This window comes from Microtus ochrogaster, chromosome 15, assembly GCF_000317375.1.
Source record: "Microtus ochrogaster isolate Prairie Vole_2 chromosome 15, MicOch1.0, whole genome shotgun sequence".
Taxonomy (NCBI): Eukaryota; Metazoa; Chordata; class Mammalia; order Rodentia; family Cricetidae; genus Microtus; species Microtus ochrogaster.
In genome coordinates, this window is record NC_022017.1 from 5,382,749 (window position 1) to 5,407,638 (window position 24,890).

Here is a 24,890-nt window from a genome sequence, read left to right on the forward strand (position 1 = left end):
AGAAGTACTTGAGGGGTGGGGATACAGAGGAGATGAGGGTGGAGGAGAAGAAAGGATGAGATTCCAGCAGAGAAGATGGGAATGGGCAATCCAAGACAGGAGGAAGTAGTCCAAGTGTTATGTTGAGGTGAGCAGGCAAGACAAGGGACTATCAAGAACCAGCAAGGATTGGTCGGTTAGCTGGAATAAAAGGCATGTTTGGTGGAGCATGAAGAGAAAGTATGGAAAGGGAGCTTGGAATCAGAACCCAAATGATCCAAGTTCCAAAGTACAGGCTATCTAAGGAAATATCCTGGCTCCTCAGGGAAATGCCTTGGTAGGACTAATCCATTCAAAATTGAATATTCCATGAGGCAGCTTAAGCCCTGAGATGTGAAAGGTTTACTACAGGTCTGTTGTTGAAGAAGTACATTGGGCAAGACCTTTGACCTGAGCAGACAGATGAAGCATTTGGGAGCATTATCCAAACATCCTTTTCACAGGGAGGCAGGAACACTGGCGTGGCGAGGCACAGTGACTGAGGGCTTTGATTCAGAAAGAGTTGGGTTGTGCACTACTTGTGGAACCTTAAGCAGCTTTGTTGTCCTCACTGGAAGGAGTAGATGAGATGTGTGTCTCCCACTTAGCATTTGGAACATGCTAGGCCTCCTCTTCTGTGGTGGCTGCTTATTGTTGATTTATTACCCAGATGATGGACCTGCCTGTAATCCAGACATATAGAAAGAAGGCTGACCGTGATGGCAAATGAAGTTACCAACATGTGTAGTCTTACGTCCTAGACAGTCAGCCTGGGGAAAGCAGGTCCCAGCTTTGCTCTTAACTTCCCATGGTACCCTAGCATTGAATGTTCCTAGTCTGGAGAAGCCGCAGGCTTGAACCTTGAACCTTGCCTAGACCTTTGCCTTTGTGCTGTCCCTGCCCTTATGGCTCTTCTCTGTCCAGGGCATTTCCTTAAGGGTACACACTAAAGCCTCTCCCAGGTGCAGCTTCTGTCACCATTCCCAAGTCATCCTCTCTCTTTTTTTTTTTTTTTTTTTTTGGTTTTTCGAGACAGGGTTTCTCTGTGGCTTTGGAGCCTGTACTGGAACTAGCTCTGTAGACCCAGGCTGGTCTCGAACTCACAGAGATCCGCCTGCCTCTGCCTCCCAAGTGCTGGGATTAAAGGCGTGCGCCACCACCGCCCGGCTTCAAGTCATCCTCTTTAAACCTAGAGTAGGCTACTCTCCATGCAAATCTCTGCAGAACTCATTCCTCATGGTCCTCCTGTCCCTTTAAATAATCTTTTTTTTTTTATAGAAAGAAATGGAAAAAACTGCTTAAGTGAATTTTTAGTTCAGAACATTTATAGTAAAAAGATGTAGATTGTTTCCCCAAATATGCCTATCTGTCTTGAAAAAGAAAACAAATTCCAGTTGCTCTAAACCAAGAATACACCAGATGTTTAATGTTTTGGTGTTGAGGGCAGTGCCTCTGAAAGGAAAGAGTCCAGAGAAGGAGAGAGAATGTTTTAGGAAGCCTTGCAAGGAAAAAGGTGTGGCCGGACAGTTGGAGAGAAGGCGTGCATTTCTGAATGGCGCATCTTGTGCCCGGGAGGACCATGGGTGATGGGTGCGGACTGCCCTGTAACTACCTCCTGTTGTCAGCACTATTGCAGCCTCCTTTAGAACTTCCAGCGCCTGTGATCCTTCCTTGTTTTAGAAAGCCCCAGCCTTTGACACCGGGCATTCGTGTGGGGCAAGATGTCCTGTGGGAAAAAGCCTTTGGGAGATACGCCCCAGTTTTAGTGGCTGCATGGGCACAGGGGAAGAAGGGCAGGCGGAACTGCTCTCAGGGTGTGTACTCTGGTGAAAAAATGTAAGGGAAGGCCCTGGGTGGTGTGTAATTTGAGCTATCCTCTTTGCCCTGAGCACACTACTTATGGTAAGAGACATGCTACAGGAAGTGCCCAGACAACACTGATGTCTCCAGCAGCTAGCACGCCCTGTCAGTCTCAGCCTATGGTTTTCTTTCTTCTAGGGAATCTTAAGCTAAGATGGAAAACAGAAGCCCCATGTAGTCAGTCATAGAGAAACAGCCCATTAAGAGGGCTACTAGGCCTGGAGTATAGCTACTGGGGCCTCCTGTTAGCACACCAGCCTAGCAGGAGGCCTTTGGCTACTCCTCAGCACTGAAAAGCCAAATGAAGCCAGTCCAGTGCTAGGATGGGACAGGTGTACTCCCTAAGCTTAAAGAGCCAACTTTGACTTTTCAGGAACCCCATTACTTTCTTTTCAGGCCTATCCAGTTCTTGATGACCTAGACTAACTTTAGAGTGCTCTGAATCTTTAAGCCACTGCCACTGGTCAGTGAGTAAGATCTGCAGCTGGCCCATTCCCCTATACTCTTCTTTGGTATAGATTTTTAAAAATTTTTTGAATTGATTTTTATTTAATGTGCATTGGCGTTTTGCCTGTATGTATGTCTGTGTGAGAGTGTCAAGTCTGGAACTAGAGTTCTAGAAAGCAATGAACTGGTACTGAGAATTGAACCTGGGTCCTCTGGAAAAGCAACTAGTGCTCTTAACCACTGATCCATCTCTCCAGCCCTTGGTATAGATTCTTTTTTAAAGTAGAGCCATGGTGATTTGAGATGTCCCATTTTAGTCTAGGGGCACAGGAAGCCAGCCAGCCCCCACCGTCCTAGGCCAAGGAGAAACCTTCTGATCTCCCGTTCCCAGAACTGTCTGAACCTTCTCTGCCCTGTCTTACATTGGTAGCTCCAACCAGGATTAGGTCTCTGATGCCTAATTCTGTTTTCTCTTCTTGCTGCCCTTGCTTTATGTTGCCATAGAGGCCTGAAGAGTGGAGGGTGAACTTGCTGGGGGCTTGGCACAGAATTTCTCTTGTGTATGTGCCTGTGTGTGCGCATGTGTGTCCTTTCATGCTCCAGGTTTGACTTTGAGGGTCTGGAGAGTGGCGATGACAGTGCATTTGACAAGCTCCGGTCCTGGAGCAGGTCAATCGAGGACCTGCAGCCGCCCAGCGCCCTGTCGGCCCCCTTCACCAACAGCCTCGCTCGCTCTGCGCGCCAGTCCGTGCTCCGGTATGTGTGCGCTTACTCTGCCCACCTGCATCCCACCCCAGCCCTGATCCAGGTCTTGGTAACCCGGTGAGTGCTCACGCTCCTCCTTCACTCTTGCTTCCAGGCTCAGCTCTCTTGCCCTCTGCCTGCTCGCCTGTCTCTGATCTGTCCTCTCTGTCTCCCTGACTCTGCCCAGCAGTCTGTCCTGGGTAAGTACATGGTCTTCAGCTGTGCCACCCCATCTGACGTTCCAGCTTTCCCCTTTCTCCAGTCCTCACTCTCTTTTAGCCATTCCTTCCTGACTTTGGGCAGGGCTTGGGCTTTGCTGGCTGATTCGGCTCCTGCCCTCGTGAACACTCACTCTTCCCATCAGGGGCTTGGAAACCAGCCCCGGCTGCCTGCTGCTCCATCCTTTCCCTTCAGGTCTTTCTAAGTTGTGCTTTCACTTGTCTGTGTGCTGGAGAGCAGTCCTGTTGGTGAACCGGATCCCTTCTCAAAGCCTTTTAGTTTAGAGGCTGTCCTTGCACCTCATGGCTTTCCCTTTAGCCTTTCTTCTTCCACTGCTCTGCTTCTCTCCTTGGGTTTTGTGTCTTGCACACTGCTCATCATTCTGGTCTTGCAGGAACAGATTCCGTTCCTGTTTCCTCTTCTCACAAAACGTTAAGGCAGGGGAGGGATGATACAAAGCAGGCATAACCCCCAGCCTTGGTAAGGCCTATGTAGGTCTGCTCTGCCTTTGCGGGGCTTACAAATGAGACGAGAGCAACGACGCACCTGCCCCACTGAACGTGCCAAAGTTGTGTTAACTAAAAGTGAGAGGAGAGAAATCTCAGGTGCCTGCTTTGTGATCCATCCCAAGGACTACAAAGTTTTCAAAACATTTTTGTATTTCAGAGGGTCTCTGGGGTTAGCATGATTTTGACAAGAGTATAAAGCTAGGGTCCCAGGCTAACAAAGGCCTTTACTAAGGAAGTGAATAGAAGCCGACTCCCCTGCCTCCTGCTGTCCTGGCAGTTGGTACAAGGTCCTCTTCCCTCACTCCCATTTCTTTTGCTTCGAAGGGGCAGCTTGGTGTCCTAGAACCTTCACCAGCAAGCAGTCTTGTCCCTTACCTGATTACTTGGCACTATCCCCCAGGTACAGTACTCTCCCTGGCCGCAGGGCCCTGAAGAACTCCCGCCTGGTGAGCCAGAAGGATGATGTCCACGTCTGTATCCTTTGTCTCAGAGCCATCATGAACTATCAGGTAAGAGGTGATGCTCCTCATGGAAGTACTCTTTCTTCTGCTTCATATGTTAAACCAAGAGAGCAAAGCACCAGCTTGTGAAAGAGAGGTTTGCTAGTGGGAGACCTGCTGGCTTTCCCTTTCCCACCATCGAGGGCCCTCCTATCCTTTCCTTTGCAGTATGGCTTCAACTTGGTCATGTCCCACCCCCACGCTGTCAATGAGATTGCACTTAGCCTCAACAACAAGAATCCAAGGTGTGTTCCTTCCTTCCTCATTATGCCCAGGTATCTGATGATCCTGACTAGTCTTTAAGAAGCCCTGCCTGCTTTGGGGTCTGTTAGTCAGGGTCTCTTCTGCTGGAGAAGTGTCTAAGGATATGAATTGTGGTGACTTGGATGAGACCTAGGATGTTAATCTTCTTTCATCTCTTAGGACCAAAGCTCTGGTCTTGGAGCTGCTGGCAGCTGTGTGTTTGGTGCGAGGAGGTCATGAAATCATTCTTGCTGCCTTTGACAATTTCAAAGAGGTTAGTCTCCTGCATGCTCCACACACAACGTGTGTGTGTGTGTGTGTGTGTGTGTGTGTGCGCGCGCGCGCGCGCGCATGTGTATGTGTATTAGAGAAAAATATGGGGGTTCCAATTACTGGGATCTCTAGTGGTTTTATTTTTTTTACTTTTTTTTTTTCTCTCTAGTGATTTTAAAATAACTGCTTGACTGATCAGCCTGCTTCAAGCTAAAACAAAACCAGAGTTTTTTAGATCTTGTTCCACGACACCACGCAGTTGGCCAGTTAATGACACTGTGGGACAGACTGAAGTGTCCTAACCTGATACTGTCAGAATTCCCAAAGGAGTGCGTTGAAAATGCAGACTTGGGCTGGAGAAATTGCTCGATAGTTCAGAGCCTTTGCTGACTCAGTTTCCAGTGATTCACAACTGTCTTTAGTTCCAGTTCCAGAGGATCTGGTGCCCCCTTCTGGCCTGCACAGTCACCGTATACACATATGCATATACATTTATGTAGGCAAAACACACAATTTCTTTTTCTTATTTTAGGCACAGGCTCTACTCCTGACCCACTGGAGCAGAGCCTGAGCATTGTCTTCACTTTATAAGACTCCCCAAGTGGTTCTCCTGCAGTGAGTCCCCAGGTGGAATCCAAAGCAAGTATATTCTCAGGGAAGAAGGCTAGTGAAGGAAGAGAGAACTTGTGTGTGGAATTTTCCCTTCCTGAGGTCTGCCTCTGAAACCCCAATTTGCTTGAACATGGGATTCCTCAACATCCAGCCACAGCTGTGGTCCCACCCCTTCCTCCTCTCTGGGCCTCTTCCCTCACATCCATTGTTTAGTTCAGGAAATAGCTCTTCCTCCCTAAAGTTCAGAAACTCAAAGAGCCCCTGGACCCTTTTCAGCAGAGGACTTTGCTGCATACCGACTCCTCCTCGTCCCCCTGGGGCCCAACCTCCTGCCGCAGCCATGGCTAGACTCCTTTCTTTCTCCTTTTCTTCCTTCTGTAATTTCCCAGCATAGAGCTAAATCCTAGGCTGTACTGGATTCCCTCAGTGTGGTGGAGGGTCAGAGACCCAGGGCCAGATTCCAGGTCCTGGGTTTTCTTCTGGTATCCAAATGGCACAGTCCCTAGATAGAGTTATGGTTAATTTACTATTATTTTATGATATTTACTTATATATTTATTTGGGTATCTTTTGTTTGTTTCTTTGGTTGGTTATATTTTGTTTTTTGAAGACAGATTTTTACTTTACAGCCCAAGCTGACTTCAAACGTATGGCAGTCCTGCTTCAGCCTCCTGAAGGCTAGCTAGGAAGTTAGGTGCAGACTGCCATGCCCCACTGAGTTGTGGCTAAACTTGGTCTGAACTGTGCCTTTGCCATCATGTTCCTGGGAACCAGGGGTTGGGGGTTTAGGTTCTGCATAGTGCAGATCCTTCCCCTGAGAATGTTTGCACATTCAGGTGTGTAAAGAACTGCATCGGTTTGAGAAGCTAATGGAGTATTTCCGGAATGAAGACAGCAACATTGACTTCATGGTGAGGACCTGGGCCTGGGACAAGTGCATGCCATGCCATTGAGGCTTTCTGCTACTTAAATCAAGTCACACTAACAGTGTTTTGAGAGTTGGCTTCTCCCCCCAGGTGGCCTGCATGCAGTTCATCAACATTGTGGTGCACTCAGTAGAGGACATGAATTTCCGGGTCCACCTGCAATACGAGTTCACCAAGTTGGGGCTGGAGGAATTCCTGCAGGTAAACTGGCTAGGGTCTTGGAAAGGGTCTCTTAAGGGTAGAGAATCAGCTTAGGCACAGCACAAAAGGCCTGTCTCCTTTGACCTGGAACAGAAGCTGTTTTGTCAATGTTTGTCTTCCCAATGAAGCAGCTCTATCAGGGCCAGCCAGGCATCGGGAAGACCCTGGTTATATGCTCTAAGAGGTAGTTATGAAGCAACGATGCTTTCTCGGGCCTACACTGACTCCCTGCTACTCTGTATTTCCCTAGAAGTCAAGGCACACGGAGAGCGAGAAGCTGCAGGTGCAGATTCAGGCATACCTGGACAATGTGTTTGACGTAGGGGGGTTGTTAGAGGATGCTGAAACCAAAAACGTAGCCCTGGAAAAGGTGGAAGAACTGGAAGAGCACGTGTCCCACGTAGGTACCCTCACCTACCAGGCAGTCACTGTGGAAGGCTGGGAGGATGGGCACAACTAGGTTCCAGGAATCCTGAGCTGACCTACCTGCCTTCAAATTGACCTACAGGAAGGCTTTAGAACCACTGAGTCTCTAGACCCAGCTCTGGCCCAGGGCACTGGACAGTACTCACTAGAATGTGCTAACATCCATGGCTGGGTATAAGATGGTCTTCAACTAGGGACACACTGCTACCATTTGCTTTTCATAGTATCAGGACTCCTGGTCCCTGAGAGTGATGTAGGGAAGCCACTTGAATAAATTGCCTTTTGGGCATTGCTTTTCAGGTCCTGGTATGGCTCCAAATTTATACTGAGTGTTCAGGCTTGAACACAGCTTTGAACATTGCTTCTCCATTTTGTAGCTCACAGAGAAGCTGCTGGACCTGGAGAATGAGAATATGATGCGAGTGGCAGAGCTGGAGAAGCAGCTACTACAGCGGGAGAAGGAGCTGGAGAGCATCAAGGTGCCAGTAGGGGAGGGAGAAGTGGGGAGACTGCAGCTGACCTGGGTTCCCCTTCTCACCAAATCGTGTCCAGGATAGAAACTGATTTATCCTCAAGACACTCAGGCAAGGGGTAACTGGTGATTTCCCCTTTTCTATCTGGAGAGAGAAGTTGAGGCTAGGGTTGGCCAGACACAGAAGAGAATGGGAGCAGCCATCCTGCCCACTTGCTGGCTTTTTCTCCACATCTCCTTAGCTCTGACTACTGAGCATCGTCAAAGTAGCCCAGGTCTACTTATTAGACAGGTGTCCTGCAGGGCAGGGTTTCTCTTGGTTCAGTCTCTTGTGTTCTTGTGCCTAACTTAATAACTTAGTTACAGAGCCATGCCACAAACTCCTTTTTCTTGCAGAAGAATGATTGTGTTGTACTGAGCTCAGCTCAGTGTGTATCTGCTCCTCTGTGCTAAGTACTATATAAGGAGCTAGGGGGGATACAGAGCTCACCAAGACAAGGCTTATCTATGAGCTTTCCATCTGAGCAATTATCCACAGCCAGAGAAATAAAACTAATAATGAAGAGTTAAGATCTGTGGAGAGAGCCGCTGTGCCCATCTGGCAGGGGACCGATGAGACTTTCAAATGTGGGGCCTCCTTTTCCTTGAGCCTTGAGGGTCCTCTGCAGTAAGAACAGACTTGTGCAGAGAGAATCTACCAGAATACCAGTGGAAGCTAGCTGACTCTTCCTGCTTCTGCTTTGTGTTCTCTGACCAGATCTCTTCTGTTGTGAGCCCCCTCCCTGAGATGATGACCCTAGCTCCTAGAGGGTCTATTGGGTAGGAATTCTGATTCTGTGGAAGTGATTGTTGTGCCCTCAGCCCATTCTTCCTTCAATGTTGCTGTCTGCCTGCTAGGAGACATATGAGAACACGAACCACCAGGTGCATACTCTCCGGAGGCTCATTAAAGAAAAGGAGGAGGCTTTCCAACGCCGGTGCCACCTGGAGCCAAGTGCCCGGGGCCTGGATTCCGTGGGTGGTAGCGAGGCCCTAGCCAGGATAGGCCCTACAGAGTTGAGTGAGGGCATGCCACCCTCTGACCTGGACCTGTTGGCTTCAGCCCCACCTGCTGAGGAGGCCCTTCCTCTGCCCCCTCCACCAGCTCCGCCTTTGCCCCCACCTCCTCCTCCACTACCAGGTAACGGGACTTCCAAGCCGAGAGGGGCAGGTTTTTGTGAGACCAAGACTGTAGTCTCAGTAGCATCATTTAATGGCTAGAAGGGTAAGTCAAGATGAGAAGACTAAGGGAGGACCAGAATTTGGGGAAGAAGATGAAGGAATGTTTGGGAGCAGGTTTTGCTTTGAGGATTTTTGAGTGCTACTCTTAAATACTCTGAAGGTAGCAGAGGGCTAAACTGTGGCAGAAGACACTCCATCAGTGATGCTAGTCACTGTCCTCCTTCAGGAGACTTCTGGGATTAGCCTGACCAGACTTTCCATAGCATTCCTCTCTGGGTCTCTAAGGACAGGTCAGGCAGGCAGAGTTTGAGCAACCTGGAAAGACTTTAGGACCTTTGGGTCACTGGTATTTTTTTCTTCCCCAGACAAGTGTCCCCCTGCCCCACCTCTCCCTGGTGCTGCTCCTTCTGTTGTGTTAACAGTGGGCCTGTCAGGTGAGTATCCTCAGGGCTCTGGGCAACGCTGATGGAGTTTTTTCTTGGCCCTTGCCTTATACCTGTCCCCCTTCCAAAACTAGCCATTCGCATCAAGAAACCTATCAAGACAAAGTTCCGGCTGCCAGTCTTCAACTGGACAGCACTGAAACCCAATCAGATCAATGGCACTGTCTTCAGTGAACTTGATGATGAGAAGATCTTGGAGGTGACAGGGTTCTGGGGTCCAAAAGGTTGGGGTTGGGGTCTGAGGATCAAGATGCCCTTACAGCCAGATCTTCTGGTCTTGGAAAAGCTTTTAGGCAGAGCAGAACTGATAATATATCAGCTTTAGGGACCGTGACTGGGTCCTTGCAGGGCACATGGCAGTGGGTATTGTAATAGTTCGAGCCTTCAACATCGTCTCTACTTCTGCCAGGACTTAGACCTGGACAAGTTTGAAGAGTTATTTAAGACAAAAGCCCAGGGTCCTGCCCTTGACCTCATCTGCTCCAAGAATAAGACTGCACAAAAGGCTGCCAGCAAGGTGACCCTTTTGGAAGCCAATCGTGCCAAGAACCTGGCTATCACCCTTCGCAAGGCTGGGCGCTCAGCTGAGGAGATCTGCAGGGCCATCCACACGTGAGGCTCCCACTAACTTGGCCCTGGTTCCCAGACAGCTGTTACCCCAGTTATCCCACAGCAGTGGGTTCTCCTAGATTCCAGGGTTCCTGACAGGATTTGTTCACACATCTCAGCCATCCACTGACCTGAACAGAGCATACTGAGAGAACTACCCATTCAGCCCAGAAGGAAGAAGTGTGGTAGGAATGGTGTAGACAGGGATACATTAGCAGAGCAGACAGGAGAGCCACTGATACCGAGGGAAGGCGTTCCCAGGAGGGTTCTTAACTAAGACTGAAGGACCTGGTGGAAGCAATATGATACTGAGTACTGAAAATGAAATCTGCCTTTAGTGTGGAGGCCAGGCAGGGTAGTAAGTGGGCAGAGGTCTTGCAGGCCATATTCAGGTTGGTTAAACTTTACCATAGATGCAGAGGGGAAGACACTAAAGGACTTTAACAACAGGAGCATGGGGGTCAGGCATAGTCTATGTATCTGCAATCTTTGCTTTTTTTGTAGCAGAGGGAGGAGGCTCACAAGTTTGAGACCACCCTAGACTACATAACAAGATCCTGTCTGAAAACGAACAACAGACACAGATTATCCCCTAGTATTGTTAACAAACATTATGATAGATGAAGCAATGTCTTTACGTCTGGCTATGTCCTGTGTATTGTTCCCCAGTCCTTCTAAGGCTGAGGGAACATGTGGACGATGTCAGACCTGAAGTGGTTTTCTTCCTACAGGTTTGACTTACAGACATTACCTGTAGACTTCGTGGAATGCCTGATGCGCTTCCTGCCCACAGAGGCTGAGGTGAAGCTGTTGCGGCAATATGAGCGTGAACGGCAGCCCCTGGAGGAGCTGGCCGCTGAGGACCGCTTCATGTTACTCTTTAGCAAGGTGGAACGGCTGACCCAGCGAATGGCTGGCATGGCTTTTCTGGGCAACTTCCAGGACAACCTGCAGATGCTCACACCGGTACAGCCTCTTCCCTAATCACTTTCCAGTGCTATCACTAGCTGTCCGTCCTTCTGGCCCTACCCCTTGACTTTATTCTTCTCCCGACCTGGTGACTCAGTGTTCATCTTGTCTTCCAGCAATTGAATGCCATCATTGCAGCCTCTGCCTCTGTCAAGTCCTCACAGAAACTGAAGCAGATGCTGGAGGTTGGGAAAGGGAGTGACTGGGGTGCTGGTGGTTCCCAGGGGTCCTGGGTGGTTCTAGTGCTACTATACAAAGGAGGAAGTCCTTGGAGCTTCTCATGACCCGCCTTCCGTGCATCTTATGAACAGATCATACTTGCATTGGGGAACTACATGAACAGCAGCAAGCGAGGTGCTGTGTACGGCTTTAAGCTCCAGAGCCTGGATCTGGTAAGATGGCGGGAGCAGCATGTGCAGGAAGCCTGGAACACCAGTGTTAGAGCTAGGGTGCTTAGCTCTCTGTTGCCACCACTGCCTTCCAGCTGCTGGACACAAAGTCCACTGACCGGAAAATGACACTGCTGCACTTCATCGCCTTGACAGTGAAGGAGAAATACCCAGACCTGGCTACCTTCTGGCATGAGCTGCACTTTGTGGAGAAGGCTGCAGCAGGTGAGGGCTCCTTGCCTCCAGCCTGGGGCAGTGTCAGGAAGCTGAGCAAGAGGAACACCTGGGCTCATTTCTGGCTTTTGTTATCTTACTACTTCAAAGCTTTCCGCTAAAGCGGTGAGCAGGGTCCACTCCAGAGGGAGCCTTCCTCTGAGCTCAAGTGGGATCAGGCTTCCTTAGGCTGACCCAGAGATTGCATTTCTCTACCATTTATGTAATATGGTTAGAAAACTATAATTATAAAGCCCCCTAAATACATACAGTACTGCTGTTTCAGAACAGAAACCCATGAAAAACTACAGCAGGCCCAAGGCAGCTCCAGCTTGGAGATGAGCAGTCTCAGTGGTTTGCCTTCCTTTGCTACCTTGTCCTTTGGGCTTATGAACTCTGGCCCTCCGTTCCTTCCCACTGCTGAGAGAGCTTAGTCTGCTTGACATGGACTTCTCTACATGTGTGTCACTGGAAGTGTATGCCATGGGGGAGGATAAATTTGCTGTAGTCCTGAGCAAGCCTCAGCCAGACATCTTGGTAAATAGTGTCCCTGGAGAACGTGCTGCTAGATGTGAAAGAGCTGGGCCGGGGCATGGAGCTGATTCGGCGGGAATGCAGCATTCATGACAACAGCGTCCTTCGAAACTTCCTCAGCACCAATGAAGGCAGGCTGGACAAGCTCCAGCGTGATGCCAAGACTGCTGAGGTGAGCAAGGAATTGGAGTAGGCAACAAACATCTAGGACAACAGTTTCAACCTGTGGGTCGTGACCCCTTTGGGGGGGTCGAACAACTGTTTCACAGGGGTGGCATGTCAGATATTTACATTATGTTTCCTAAGAGTAGCAAAATTACAGTTACGAAGTAGTCATCACAACACGAGGAACTGTATTAAAGAGTTATAGTGTTAGGAAAGTTGAGAACCACTGGACTAGAGCCGAGATACTAAGGCCACTTCATGTCAGCATCCAACTGCAGTTCCACCAGGCAGCTAGCCAGCTGTTAGAGAACATGAGGTGGGAGTCACAAATGACTTTAAGGATAGCAGCAGACATCCATGTCTGGAGTTATGACTCTTGGGAACACCCATATTCTCTCTGGTTTACAGGGGCTTGGGTAGTTGGTTTTCTCCCTTTGGCCTATTTTTTTTGTTTTGTTTTGTTTTGTTTTGTTTTGTTTTGTGGGCCTTCTGTCCATGTGTGAGCTGAGCTTCTACCCACCAGAATGGCCCTTCTGTCTGCCCCTTCCTTACCCAGGAGGCCTACAATGCAGTTGTGCGCTACTTTGGCGAGAGTCCCAAGACCACACCTCCTTCTGTGTTTTTTCCAGTATTTGTCCGATTCATTCGTTCTTACAAGGTAAGCTGAAGAAAAGTTTCTAGAGGAGTTTGGCTGAGATTAGTTGAGAGAGAACCTGGGCTTCAAGTCTGAGTCTTTCCAATTCCTGAGGCCTAGGAAAGGAACCATGGAAGCTGGTGACAGGCCTCAGCTGTGAACTGGTGGGCAGGGTGGGGGCCCAGCCCCTTCCTTTCATTGTTTGGAGCAGGAAGTACCCCTCCATAGGGTGGCCACCTGGGGTTAGCTGGTCTTACTGCCACCCACTTTTCGTGTCAGCCCCTCCTTTCCCAGCCTGTGAGAGCCTCATTCCCCTTCTCTTGGTTCTCTCTAGGAAGCAGAACAAGAGAATGAAGCTCGCAAGAAACAAGAGGAAGTAATGCGGGAGAAGCAGCTGGCTCAGGAAGCCAAGAAGCTGGATGCCAAGGTGGGTGGGACCAAGAGCTTTGGTCTGGAGGGTAGGACAAAAACCTGAGGATTCAGGGAGCCAGAAAGGACATGGAAAGCCAAGACAGACAGACAGACAGACAGACAGACAGACAGACACACACACACACACACACACACACACACACACACACACACACACACACTCCAATGGAGTGCCTGAAGACAAGAGTCCAGAGGGAGAGGCAGACACAGACAGACAGGACACAGGGTTTCTCTCGGTAGGGCCATCTTCAGACTGCATCTTGGGACAGGAACCAGTTACTTGTTTGGTTAGTGATGACTTCCTTCCCCTTCTACTCTTTGGCCCTAGACTCCATCCCAGCGAAACAAATGGCAACAGCAGGAGCTAATTGCAGAGTTGAGGCGGCGCCAAGCTAAGGAACACCGGCCTGTTTACGAGGGGAAGGATGGTACCATTGAGGATATCATCACAGGTAGGATGGGTCCATTGGGCCCAATTCCCAGAGCCTAAGCTAACCCCTATTGGTCCTTCTTTCTAGTCTATTTTCCCCATAAAATCTGACCACGATCTCTCCTGGGCCATAGTGTTGAAGAGTGTCCCTTTCACGGCCCGTACTGCCAAGCGGGGCTCACGCTTCTTCTGTGATGCAGCCCACCATGATGAGTCAAACTGTTAGCCCTCAAGGCTGGGGCCCCTGACAGGTACTGGGCACCATGGCTGCACTCTCTGCATGCCTTAGAATCATCTGGTAGCAGCCTGCCTGGGATGGAGAAAGACTTCTTGCATGCTGCATGCCCTGAGAAACAGTTTATCCCTTGCATGTTTCCTCCCACTAATTCTGTCCTAGCTACTAAATAAGACCCAAGGGCCAAGGAATCTGGCCAGGGTTGGAACTATGCCAGAGCTGGCAAGTCCAAGCCTATGGCTCTGATTCTTGAGGCTTCACTCCTAGACCCAAGGTATCCAGGGTCCTGATCTCCCCTAAGAGCTCTGGCAGTAGCTGCTACTCAGGGACAGATGTCCCATGACCTCTGCTTCCTGACATCTAGTTGGCTTATGGTCTTTTCCTGAGTAGCCTTTAGAGCCCCGTGTTACCCTCTGAAAACAGCTCCGGCAGTTTCTCTAGCTGGTCCTCCCAGATCTTCTTTATACCTGACTACTTATTCCCTGTCCTCCTGAAGGTGCTGCCCTGCTCAGTCTCCCTGCCTGTTCACATGCATCTGTCTGTCTTCCCCACAGGCTTCAAACACGGGCCCATGAGCATTCGTAACCAAGGCAGGAGTGCTGCACCACCCAGTGGCCCTCCTCGGGCTCCAGGTCCTCACTGAGATCCTCTTGGAGGTAGAAGTACTTTAACTCTTCCTGCAAGTCCGGACAGTGGACCCAGGGCCCAGCAGAGGGCTGTGCTGTTCCAGCTGCAGCCACTCCAGCTCTGGGGCTGGATCTTCCCTGTACCACTGTGGGTACTAGGTCTATAGGGGCCTGGCACTTCCCTAGTGCTTCCCATAATGCACCTTGCCCCCAGCCTTCAACTTCATTCAGGGCTGGGAAAAACCACTTCCAGCTTTGGCTCATGAGGGCAGATGGCCCCTCTCCCACTAGAGTCTAACAGGATGAAAAAGGAAAATGCTGTCCTTCCATTTTTTTTTTCCTTTTTGTAGTCCCAGTCAGCTCTGGTCTAAAAATATCCAGGCTCATGGATCCCTGGACTGGCAATATCAGATCATCTCACCGAGTAAAGCCCTTCCTTACCTGGGCCCACTCTGCTGAGCCCAAGTGAAAAAGGGTAGAGGAGCAATGTCGGGCCCACTGCCTTCTTGCACATTCTACCTGAGACTTTAGGTTTTTGTCCCGCCTTCTAGGCCCTTGGTCCCACCCACCTTGGCATCCAGCTTCTTGGCTTCCTGAGCCAGCTGATTCTCCCGCATTACCTCCTGCTTCTTGCAGGAGCTTCTTGCTCTACTTCCTCAAAACCAAAGGTTTGTGGGGGAAGGAAGACTTGAGGCTTTCAAAGATGGAAAAGGAGGGGCTAACACTGAGTGAGCATGGAGAGTGTGACTGTGGGACCAGCTAACCCCAGGTGGCCATCCTCTGGAGGGGTACTTCCTGCTCCAAACAATGAAAGGAAGGGCTTGAACCACACCCTGCCCACTGTCTTCCCACTGAGTGAAGAAGAGCAAAGATACTGCACCAGCTCCAAGACTGCTAGAGGAAGGATGTGCCAGGATCTCACCTTTCCTTAGCTAGGTGGATTCTGGCCAGGAACAGGCAACATAGAGGATCTTCATAGACTGTTTGCTCAGTTCTCTACTAGGTTCTCTGACCCTGGAAGGGATGCGGGGGCACTTTGTTTTGTATATGTACCATTTCCTGTCTCTCTTGTACATAAACCCCACACCTCTCAACAAAAACTTGTGCACCTGGCTGTCTTCTCTTTCTTGGTTTGGGTGGCTGGGGTGGCCATGAGGATATATAAGAGTGGGTGGGAGTGGTATTTGCTCCCATCTCAGGAGTGATGAGCCTAGAGAGCTGGGGAAGCCTGGCTGGGTGGGCTTAACTACACAGGAAAGAGGCTAGAACAGCAGTGCCCTCTGCTGGTCCCCGATGGTTAGCACATGAAGAAGACGAAATAGTTGTAGATCATGTTATAAATATTATTTAAAAAACAAAAACAGAACACATACAGGTCCCAGGGGTAGAGGAAGCAATGGTGGAGCCCCAGGGCCAGGTCAGGCAAGAGCAGGCACTGATGCTAGAGGGTGAGGACCCTGCCCTCTGCCACCCAGGCTGTGTCCACCAGCCTGTCTCTTTCCTGGAAACCCCTTCTCACACTTTATCTACTGGCATCACCCACCCCGTGTGGTATAGACTGCCCATCTCTGGTCTGGGGCTAAGGGCAAGGACTGCACTAGTTTCTGAAAACTAGGGGACCCTTGAACACCAAGAGCAACCTTGAGAGGTGCTAACAGTAGTGTGTTGGGGTGGGTTATTTAGGGAAAGTGGACACAGACCAGACAGACGGAGTCTGAGGCAGATGGTGAGGACGGCCCTGGAGCCACTGCCTCATGAAGTCCCAAGGTAGAAAGAGCTCGTGGGGTCATTGGTGGTCATCCAGCTGCTGTAGGAGTGTCCGCCTTCGCCTCTCCAGCTCCCCCTCACTCAGCTCGCTTTCTGATGTATCCCAGCCTGTCTGTTGAGCAAAGATGTGGCTTACCTGAGGCCCCTGTACAGTGTGTCACAGGCTGGGGCCAAAGCCAGGTCCTTCCATTCACCTTCTCCTTCTTGATTCCAAAGCCTGGGGAGCGGACGGGGAGCTCTGCCTGCCGGAGTTCCCTGTCCTTGTCCTGTTCTTGTTCTCTGTCTTCACTCTCTTTGCCAGCTTTCTCTTCAGGGTCTGTCTCACTCTCAGGACTGTTCTGTAAGAGTTCAGAGTCCATCTGAGCAACTGAGCAGCATGCTGGAAGGCAGGTAACACAGACCCCAGGATCTCAGGAGAGCTACTCACCGACTTGTGTCTTCTCTTCTTAGTTTTCTTTTTTGGTTTCTTGGCTTTCCGAAGACCATGATCTATAAATTTATTATAAAAATATAAATAAAAATAATACTAAGTCCCACAGGAGGAGAGAGAAGATCATGATCTTCCCTGTACATTGTTTGTAGATGCTGGCTCCTGGTCTGAGGAAGACTGAATCTGGCTTCCTTTCCTCCACCCAGCTCCTTGCCTGGGCAGGGATGAGAGATGTGGCTCCACAGCCAGGCTCTCCCATCCTCGTCTACAAAGGGTCTGGGACCTGCTCTGCCTCTAGTCAGGACAACAGTCCTCTAGCTCACAGGCTACTAGAAACTGCTTACCTGACCCAAGAAGAAGGTGGGACGATGGGGACCCTGGTCCTCCAAGAGCAGCACCCCCACTTTCTACTGAGTCAAGTGAGGATGAGGGCTCAGAGCCAGACTCTGAGGGGTTCCGACGCCTCCGCTTAGAAGGCCGGAGGGATGGTGGGGGCAGCTCCTCTTCATCTGACTCAGAACCCTGAGCAGATAAAAGACATAGTCATCCTAGAGCTCTGTCCTCCAGAAGCCCTCACCTGGGAGCTGGGGACATAGTCCAGAGCCAAGTAAGGAAACGGTCTAGTCTCCCCCATATCCCTCTACCTGCCAACTCACTGAGGGTGAGTGAGAACGCTTGCGATGGTGTTTCTTGCCCTTTCTGCCATGCTTTCGGCCTTTGGTGTGGAGGTGCTGGCATTCAGTCTGCTAGAGGCAGAGGGAGAGGTAAGAACCTGCCTTCCTGTCTCAGCGAGCCCTTTTCTAGGATACCCTCAGTCCCCTTCCTTGGCTGGCCAGGTACACAGATCAGGGTGGCCAAGTGCCTTACCTCCAGCACCTGCAGGAACTCTCGGAAGAGCCGGATCCGCTCCGACTCCAGGGTGATCTGCTCAAAGGCTGAGTCGCACACAAAGCGCTCACGGACCTTGAACGGGGAGAGCACTGCTGATCAGACCAGGCCCTGCCTGGCCCAGCTTGGACACGCCACGAGCACTGGGCAGGGCTAGGGCAGAGGAAGGAAGGGAACTGGAGCTGGCCCAGGGCTTGTGCTGTGACTGGGGTGGGCCCTCAGTGATGGAGAAGCTCCGCTGCCCTCAGGCTTGAGGGTGAGTGGGGCCAGGCTGTGCTCCTGACCTCTTCCCAGGCAGTGCCCAGCTCCAGAGCAGGCACGGCCTGCCTCAGCATGCTTCGAAAGGCAGCTTCTCTGCGCCGCATCCTTCGTGCCTCCTCCTTCTCCCGTTCCCTCTCCCGTGCCTCTGCTTTCTCCAGCAGCTGAGGGAAAGGAAGAGGGAAAGAGAACAGGGTCAGGCATACTTTAAAGAGGTAGGAAGGTGGGGTCTGGACTCCTGCCAGCATTCCCCAAACCCAAGATAAACAGCAGGGTAGTGATAAGGAACAAGACACTGGGATAATTGAGAGAACCACCCAGCCCTGCCCATCCCCTCACACTATTGAAGGTCAGCTTGATGTTGCCTGCGTCCAGCGCAGCAGCCCTCTTGTCAAAGCTTATGACGTGGGCGAAGTCCTCAAAGGCTGTGTTCACCTCCACACAGAAGCCCCGGTCCTGTGGGCACAGCAGTGCGTGAAGGCCAGAGGCACCACGGGCCCAGACCCAAGGCCAATAGGACAAAGGATCAGGCTGCAAGACGTTCAAGCCTCTGCCCTTACAGAGTACCCACAAGATTTGTGACACACCTTAGAAACCACGCTAAGTCTTCACCTCACAGGACCCCCCCCCCCAACCTGTGTGGGTTCATATGGAGCCAAGAAAGTCAGGAAGTTTCTTCACAGTCTTGATTGATGACTGAGTTTTTCACAATTACGTCTTTGTTCCTCTGGCCACAGCTGGGCCTTCCTGCTGCTCATGGAAGCAGCCATGCATTCTTAACATCTGGGCTACACCCTCTGCCTCTTGTACTGAGTGCTTTGTAATAGGTTTTCTGCGGAGTGCTTGACACTTTTCTCCTTTACCCTTCCTGCTCTCTTTGTTAAGTAGGTCTCTAATTTTACACAGACAAGAATGAAAGCACTTGATCTGTTGTATCTCAGGTCTAATCCCCAAATCTGTGCTTCAAGCACTATACCCACCCTGATTGCAGAGTTCCTGGAAGAGATGTTGGCCATAGTGTAACTCTCCAGCAGTATTAAAAACATGTCTATTGTCTTAGGCACATGGTCAGGCTCTATATTTCTCATCCAAAAGCCTCCATGTCTCAGTGAAGTTGAGATGAAGGAGAGTAATCTGACATGGCCAAGCTGACGTGAGAGGTAAATGGAATACTGTCATAGGCCAACTTTCCTGTCCTTCCACACAGCTGGCTTCCTCCAGTCTTCCTGCTTGCTGATATCAGGAATATACTCTTGTTTTCCCCAGAAGTCCTTTCTCAGTCAAGGCTCTAGCCCTTCCAAAGACATCCTTTCTGTGCGAGTGAGGACACAACCAGAGAACTTTGGGTGTACAACTCAGTCTACCTCCCTTGAGACTGTGGTCTCACTGGAACAGAAGCTCTCCATTTTGGCTAAACTATCAGGCTAGGATCACGTCTCCCTGCTGCAGTGATGGGGCTGCAAACATACACAGTCTTTATGTGGATGGTGAGAGTTCAAACTCAAGTCCCAGTGCTTGTGTAGGGAGCATCACCTCTAGCACCTTCTTCCTTAGGGAAGGCTTGACTACACCCTTTACTTAGAATAGCCCTCCATCCTGCTTTAGCTTCTCAAACTAGCTGTTCCTTTTTCTGACATTCAATTCCTTGGACACAGCATAGGAAAAAGGAATAAGCATTTATCAAGAGCCACCTGATGAATGTTTTTTAAAAATTTACAATGTGGTATATAGATTATCCCCACTTTATAGCGGATGAAACCGAGGCTCAGAAGCACTAGATAAACTTGTGGAGGTTTCAGCCAATAAACAACCGGAAGTTACTTTCCTATGAAATTATGCAGTACCCTCCTCTCCAGGATTCCTGTATCCTGACCTTTCTTGTCACTTCCCTCCTGAGAATTGCCCTTATTTTCATTATTATTCATTTCTGTTTTTGTATTCATTTCTGTTTTTGTTTTTTGAGACAGGGTTTCTCTGTGTAGCCCTGGCTGTCCTGTAACTCACACTGTATACCAGGATGGCCTTGAACTCACAGAAAGATTCACCGGCCTCTGTCTCCCAAGAGCTAGGATTAAAGGCTCGTGCCACTACCGTCTGGCTATTTTTTTTTTTTAACTCCCTGGCAGTTTCACCCCTCATCTGCTGACTTTCAGACCTATACCAGACTGCTATTCTAATGCACAATTCCCATACTCATCGTTCACCTTCTAGCCCAGATCTCCAGTCTTCTATCTGCTCCAAGTTCAGGGCCCTACATTGTCCTAGGCGATGAGAGGTGCTCCTGCAGTCCATGTGACTGTGGGTGGCCACAGGAACTCCTAAGGTCACCTGGCCTCCTAAACTGGGAGCCCAAAAGAAGGAATAGAAATTGGAACTGTCCAAAATCACCACACCACTTTCTCAGATGGTGTAGACAGAGCCCAGCAGGCCATTATACCAGTTACTTTGGCCCAATGTTAACTATTTAATAAAGATAGGTATTTATAATTTACAAGATTACCCTGTATAAGACATTTATATGCTTTATTCCTTCTTGCTGCCCAGGTTGCTTTTAAAAGTTACTTCAGGAATGCTTGTCTTCTGAAGCCCATTTGTTTCGTTTGCTTTCCATATAGGGTTTCTCTGTGTAGTCATGGCTGTCCTGAAACTCGCTCTGTAGACTAGGCTGGCCTTGAACTCACAGAGATCCACCCTACAGACAGTTCTTTCTGCTTAACTATCACTGCTTAAAATCCTTAATATTTAAAACAGTGCTGCCATTCACTGCCTGCCCTGCACCTTTCCCTTAACTTCACAAAATAATCTGGCACGTCTACTATAGTGGTTCTATCCCACTGAGTTTAAATATTCCCATCTTCCTATCTACCTACTTATCTACCACCTACCTATTTGTTTATTTATGAATGTCAGAGTTCTCATCAGACTTGAAAACACCTTTAAGCCAGTCCTTGGCAATCTCTAAATTGTTCTTGGTGACCTTGATAACCCTTTGATCAATACTGAGGTCAGAGGGACACATAAAAAAGTCACCTTTAACATTTTAAAAATATTTTCCATGTGTATATGCAGATACTCATGTGCCATGGCATATGTGAAATTGGTTCTCCTCTTCTCCCACTGTGGATGTCTCAAGCCCAGCTAAGGCCATGAGGCTTGGTGGCAATCCTCTTTACCCACTAAAGCATTTCACCAGCCCCACTCTCACTTATGTTTTCCCAGACTGGGTTTCTCTATGTGTGTAGCCTGGCTGTTCTAGAACTCACTCTAGAACAAGCTGGCCTAGAACTCAGAGATTACCTATTTGCCTTCCAAGTGCTGGAATTAAAATTATCTGCTACCATGCCCAGCCCAACTTTTATTAAAAATTTTTTTAATAAAAATCTTCAACAGCACCTCAATGCACAAGAAATACAAGCTTTTCTATTAGAAAATAAGGGAAGATCCACCTTCAGGCTGGGCCTCAGTACGTGTTTACAAGGAATCTATGGCATCTTGTCTCATCTGCCACCTAGACTCTGCAAGAGCTGCCTGACTAGTAATCCTTCCCCACCCTCTTTCTTCCTGCTAACACAGTCTCTGGCATCATATGGTTCTCCAACCTTTGTATCAAAAAGCACTGATAACAGGACAGTACTGGGATCAAGTCCAGGGACAAGAGTGAGCTAAAATATGTAGCTCAAGTACCTGTCCTCACTTTTAAGATCTTGAGGCTTGAGGAGCTAAACTTCTACCTTTTCACTACCACTTCCCTTAAGGATACAGACAAACTGGGAAGTATTTCTCCACAACCATATGAGCTATCATTTACAATATAAAAATCTAAGCATCTTATTTTAGCACCCAAAGCCCTTTGCAAAGCTCTAGTGGGCATGTGGTTCCAGAGAAATAGAGACAATCCCAGGACAACAAGATGCATCTCACTTGAAAGTAATTTTGGGTTTTTTTTTTTTTTTTTTTTTTTTTTTTTTTTTTTTTTTTTTTTTTTTTTGTTTTTTTTTGCTTTTTCAAGACAGGGTTTCTCTGTGGTTTTGGAGCCTGTCCTGGAACTAGCTCTTGTAGACCAGGCTGGTCTTGAACTCACAGATTGAAAGTAATTTTGAAACATAACTCTTAGGGTTTTTTCAGGTCTTCAGAGATAGGACTCATTGTGTAACCCAGGCTGACTCAACATCCTCCTTTCTCAACCTCCACTGGGGCTAAAAGCATGAACACTTGGTTTATTAAGTCCATATTAAACAGGTGACTGCATTACAATCAACATGCATGGCTTTATAAGGTGATCTACCTAACAGTACCTCATGTCCCTCTCAACTTGGACATCAAGTCACTGTTTTCGGTAACTGGGTGTCCCTTGGTAGAACACTTGCCATTTTTGAGACAAGGAAACTGATGCTTAGAAAAGCTCACACAACATGTAAGGGCTTCATCTGGACTCTGACCCCAAGTCCTGCTGCTAGTCATTGTATTGGACGATATCTTTAAATACACAGTATTTATTAGAAAATTAGGATAGTGTTGTTTTTTTTTAAGAAAGGTTGATTTATTTATTATGTATACAGCATTCCTTCCATGGACACCTACACACCAGAAGAGGGCGCCAGATCTCATTACAGATGGCTGTGAGCCACCATGTGGTTGCTGGGAATTGAACTCAGGACCTCTGGAAGAACAGTCAGTGCTCTTAACCACTGAGTCATCTCTCCAGCCCCAGATAGTGTTTTCTTTTAGAATACCAATAGAATTACATATTAGAATACCACCTACTTCCATAAAGAAACACACTTCTCCTTTTGGAGCACAAAGCTCCCTTCACTCACTAACTCACATCCGTAACTTATAGAGACACAGACAACTATTTCTCCAGTAAAGAAAATGACAGGGCACATGGGCTAGTGGACAGCAGCTGATCTTGCCAGTGCTAAGAAGGCAGTAAAGAGAAGCGAGGGAAAGAACGCCTCACCCTCTCCCTCTTTCTAAGAGGGCAGTGGCATCTCAGCCAGTGTCCATGGCATGCCTTGCAGAACGAGCCCAGTGCTGACAGATCATCCAAACTGCAAGAGACTCTGAAGATCCAGATCTTTATGTGAAGCCAGGCATAGTGGTGCACACCTATCATCCCAGCACTGGGAAGTGAAAGGAGAAGGACAGCCTGGGATATGTAAGACCTTGTCTCAAAAACCAAAACAAAACATATTTTTGTGAAATCTGATTTTAAAATATTAGCAATAAATTCCAAATTCTTCAAAACACCCTATAGGCTGGGAGGAGCATAGCTGTGGGGGTAAGAGTTTACAATTAGCTGTGCTTGCTTCTCAGGCCTACTACGCCCTTCCCACTCACTTGCCTTTGCTCCTGTAGCACCCCTATGCTTACATCATTCTGCCTCTTCCACCTACTCATTCCTGAAGGTGAGGTCACTGGATTACTCTCAACTCTTCTGATTTCTGTCTCTGTAGTAACACTTGTCCCTGGCTAATATTTCTTAAATTTGTTTTAGGTCATGAGCTTCTAGGAGCAGAAAATGATTTGTTGCTTTGATTTTTATTTTTCTGGCACAGGGTATCAACATGGCTGGCACTCCTTTTATTGCTCAGACTGGTTTTGAACTTGTGGCAGTCCTCCTGCCTTAGCTTCCCAAGTGCTGGGAATACTGATAAGCATCGCTACATCTGGCTAGAAAAATGTGTCTATTTGTATCCCCAGGGAAAGATGCCCTGTTCCTGAAAAATCTGAATTAGGGGGGATCCTGGTCTAGAGTGTGGCTTACACACACACACTCTGTCTCTCTGTCCATCCATCACACCAGGCTCTCGTACCTTAAGAATGTCCTTTATGATCTTCTTTTCATCGTGGAATCGAGCCTTCAACTCCTCCACATAGAACTTGAATAAGTCCAGAGGAGTAGAGCCTGCAGAAAGGGAGAGATGGGGGCCTGGCGGGCGGCAGCTTCCCAAGGCCCAGGGTGGGGTCAAGGACAAGCCAGGGAGTGGGGTGCGGAGAGGTTGGCAGGTAGGAAGCCAGACCAAACAAGGAAAGCCTGGCTGCCTTACCCGGCTGGCCCAGCATGTTGGCAAAGCGGACATCAGTGCTGACTGCTGGGTACAACTCCATCCAGGTGGACATGGAATGCAGCTGCCCTGTTTCATGCAACTCGTCCAGGAAGGTCTGAACAGGGAAAGGCCAATGATAGGGGAATGAGATAGGGAGGGAAGCATGGCCAGGGACTAGGGAGGAGGGAAGGGAATGGCAGAGACTCGGAGACACAGGCAAAGGCACTACAAAAGGAGGAAACATGAATATACAAACAGAATAAATAAGCCAGTCTAGAGGCAGTAAAGCAGAAACCTGCAGGCAGCACAATTTTCTAACTTGGCTTCAATTTCCTACTATGACCAGCTTAGTCAACCCACTACTACTGCTTCCAAGCTGAGAACAAACTGTCTGACTCCACCCAAAGGGAAAGACACTTGGTCTAGCTGGCACCCACGTCTGAGGGTGGTACCAACAGTGGCCCTGGAGGGGCACTCCTGCAGAGTGATCTTCTGGAACAAGAAAGGGGCCAGTCAACAGACAACCTCACTGAGAGGCACTTCAGAGAGGCTGTGGTCTAGAGCAGAACTAAGCCAAGCTCTGACCCCAAGAACAGGAAGATACCTGAAAGGCCTCCCGGTTCTTCCGTTGCTGGCGCCGCTCCCGAAGCCGGGCACGTTCCCGCTCTTCCTCCTCTTCTCTCTCCAAAGCTCGGATGTGCTCCTCAAAGCAGATGAGTGCATCTTCTTTGTCCATGTCTATACGCAGGGAAGAAGCTCAGCAGGCACCGTATAAGTGGGAGAGCCCTGCAGACCCCATTTCTCAAGTCTTCCCCTGTGGGTGCTAGGTGCTCTCAAGGGGGGTGGGGAGAAAAGTGAAGTACAGCTATATGGGAGCACTCATGGTGGTTCTTGGGGAGAAGTATTTATTAATTGCACTGGAAAAAATCAGCAAGTACTCAACTGATGAATTCAGCTTGTACAAACTACCATCTAAACCTAGTTTATCTTAGAATCTGAGGCATCATATCTTAGGGAACTGGAAGTCAGTCAGGCTTTGATGCAGCTTAAAAGGTGAATTATTGGGGCTGGAGAGATTGCTCAGTGGTTAAGAGCATTGCCTGCTCTTCCAAAGGTCCTGAGTTCAATTCCCAGCAACCACATGGTG

At 49.0% G+C, this 24,890-nt stretch overlaps 2 protein-coding genes across 9 annotated transcripts in view; one reads left to right on the forward strand and one right to left on the reverse strand.

Annotated features, from left to right (window-relative positions):
- The window catches only part of Fmnl3 (formin like 3), a 59,987-nt gene extending 44,546 nt beyond the window's left edge, over window positions 1-15,441 (forward strand). Inside the window, exons 6-27 of one of the 3 annotated variants that reach the window (XM_005353920.2) lie at window positions 2,929-3,081; window positions 4,198-4,306; window positions 4,466-4,542; window positions 4,721-4,814; window positions 6,262-6,336; window positions 6,442-6,552; window positions 6,803-6,952; window positions 7,356-7,457; window positions 8,348-8,630; window positions 9,037-9,105; window positions 9,189-9,313; window positions 9,524-9,726; window positions 10,455-10,689; window positions 10,809-10,877; window positions 11,004-11,084; window positions 11,177-11,306; window positions 11,840-12,000; window positions 12,550-12,651; window positions 12,962-13,054; window positions 13,388-13,511; window positions 13,624-13,740; window positions 14,279-14,351. In XM_005353920.2, coding sequence (XP_005353977.1) covers window positions 2,929-3,081; window positions 4,198-4,306; window positions 4,466-4,542; window positions 4,721-4,814; window positions 6,262-6,336; window positions 6,442-6,552; window positions 6,803-6,952; window positions 7,356-7,457; window positions 8,348-8,630; window positions 9,037-9,105; window positions 9,189-9,313; window positions 9,524-9,726; window positions 10,455-10,689; window positions 10,809-10,877; window positions 11,004-11,084; window positions 11,177-11,306; window positions 11,840-12,000; window positions 12,550-12,651; window positions 12,962-13,054; window positions 13,388-13,511; window positions 13,624-13,715 — 2,638 coding nt within the window. In that variant the 3' untranslated portion in view covers window positions 13,716-13,740; window positions 14,279-14,351. Of the gene's footprint in view, window positions 1-2,928; window positions 3,082-4,197; window positions 4,307-4,465; window positions 4,543-4,720; window positions 4,815-6,261; window positions 6,337-6,441; window positions 6,553-6,802; window positions 6,953-7,355; window positions 7,458-8,347; window positions 8,631-9,036; window positions 9,106-9,188; window positions 9,314-9,523; window positions 9,727-10,454; window positions 10,690-10,808; window positions 10,878-11,003; window positions 11,085-11,176; window positions 11,307-11,839; window positions 12,001-12,549; window positions 12,652-12,961; window positions 13,055-13,387; window positions 13,512-13,623; window positions 13,741-14,278 lie in introns of all 3 variants that reach the window. The other 2 variants (XM_026782436.1, XM_026782437.1) reach the window with 2 other exon arrangements.
- Window positions 15,442-15,679: 238 nt separating this feature from the next.
- The window catches only part of Prpf40b (pre-mRNA processing factor 40 homolog B), a 22,478-nt gene continuing 13,267 nt past the window's right edge, over window positions 15,680-24,890 (reverse strand). For 2 of the 6 annotated variants that reach the window (XM_026782442.1, XM_026782438.1), the window contains 11 exons: window positions 24,348-24,481; window positions 23,744-23,858; window positions 23,510-23,601; window positions 18,033-18,149; window positions 17,720-17,857; window positions 17,415-17,510; window positions 17,192-17,293; window positions 16,892-17,069; window positions 16,545-16,606; window positions 16,312-16,455; window positions 15,680-16,229 (listed from right to left, as the gene is read on the reverse strand). In XM_026782442.1, the coding sequence (XP_026638243.1) occupies window positions 16,137-16,229; window positions 16,312-16,455; window positions 16,545-16,606; window positions 16,892-17,069; window positions 17,192-17,293; window positions 17,415-17,510; window positions 17,720-17,857; window positions 18,033-18,149; window positions 23,510-23,601; window positions 23,744-23,858; window positions 24,348-24,481 (1,271 nt within the window). In that variant the 3' untranslated portion in view covers window positions 15,680-16,136. The remainder of the gene's footprint in view (window positions 16,230-16,311; window positions 16,456-16,544; window positions 16,607-16,891; window positions 17,070-17,191; window positions 17,294-17,414; window positions 17,511-17,719; window positions 17,858-18,032; window positions 18,150-23,509; window positions 23,602-23,743; window positions 23,859-24,347; window positions 24,482-24,890) is intronic. The other 4 variants (XM_026782439.1, XM_005353923.3, XM_026782440.1 and 1 more) reach the window with 4 other exon arrangements.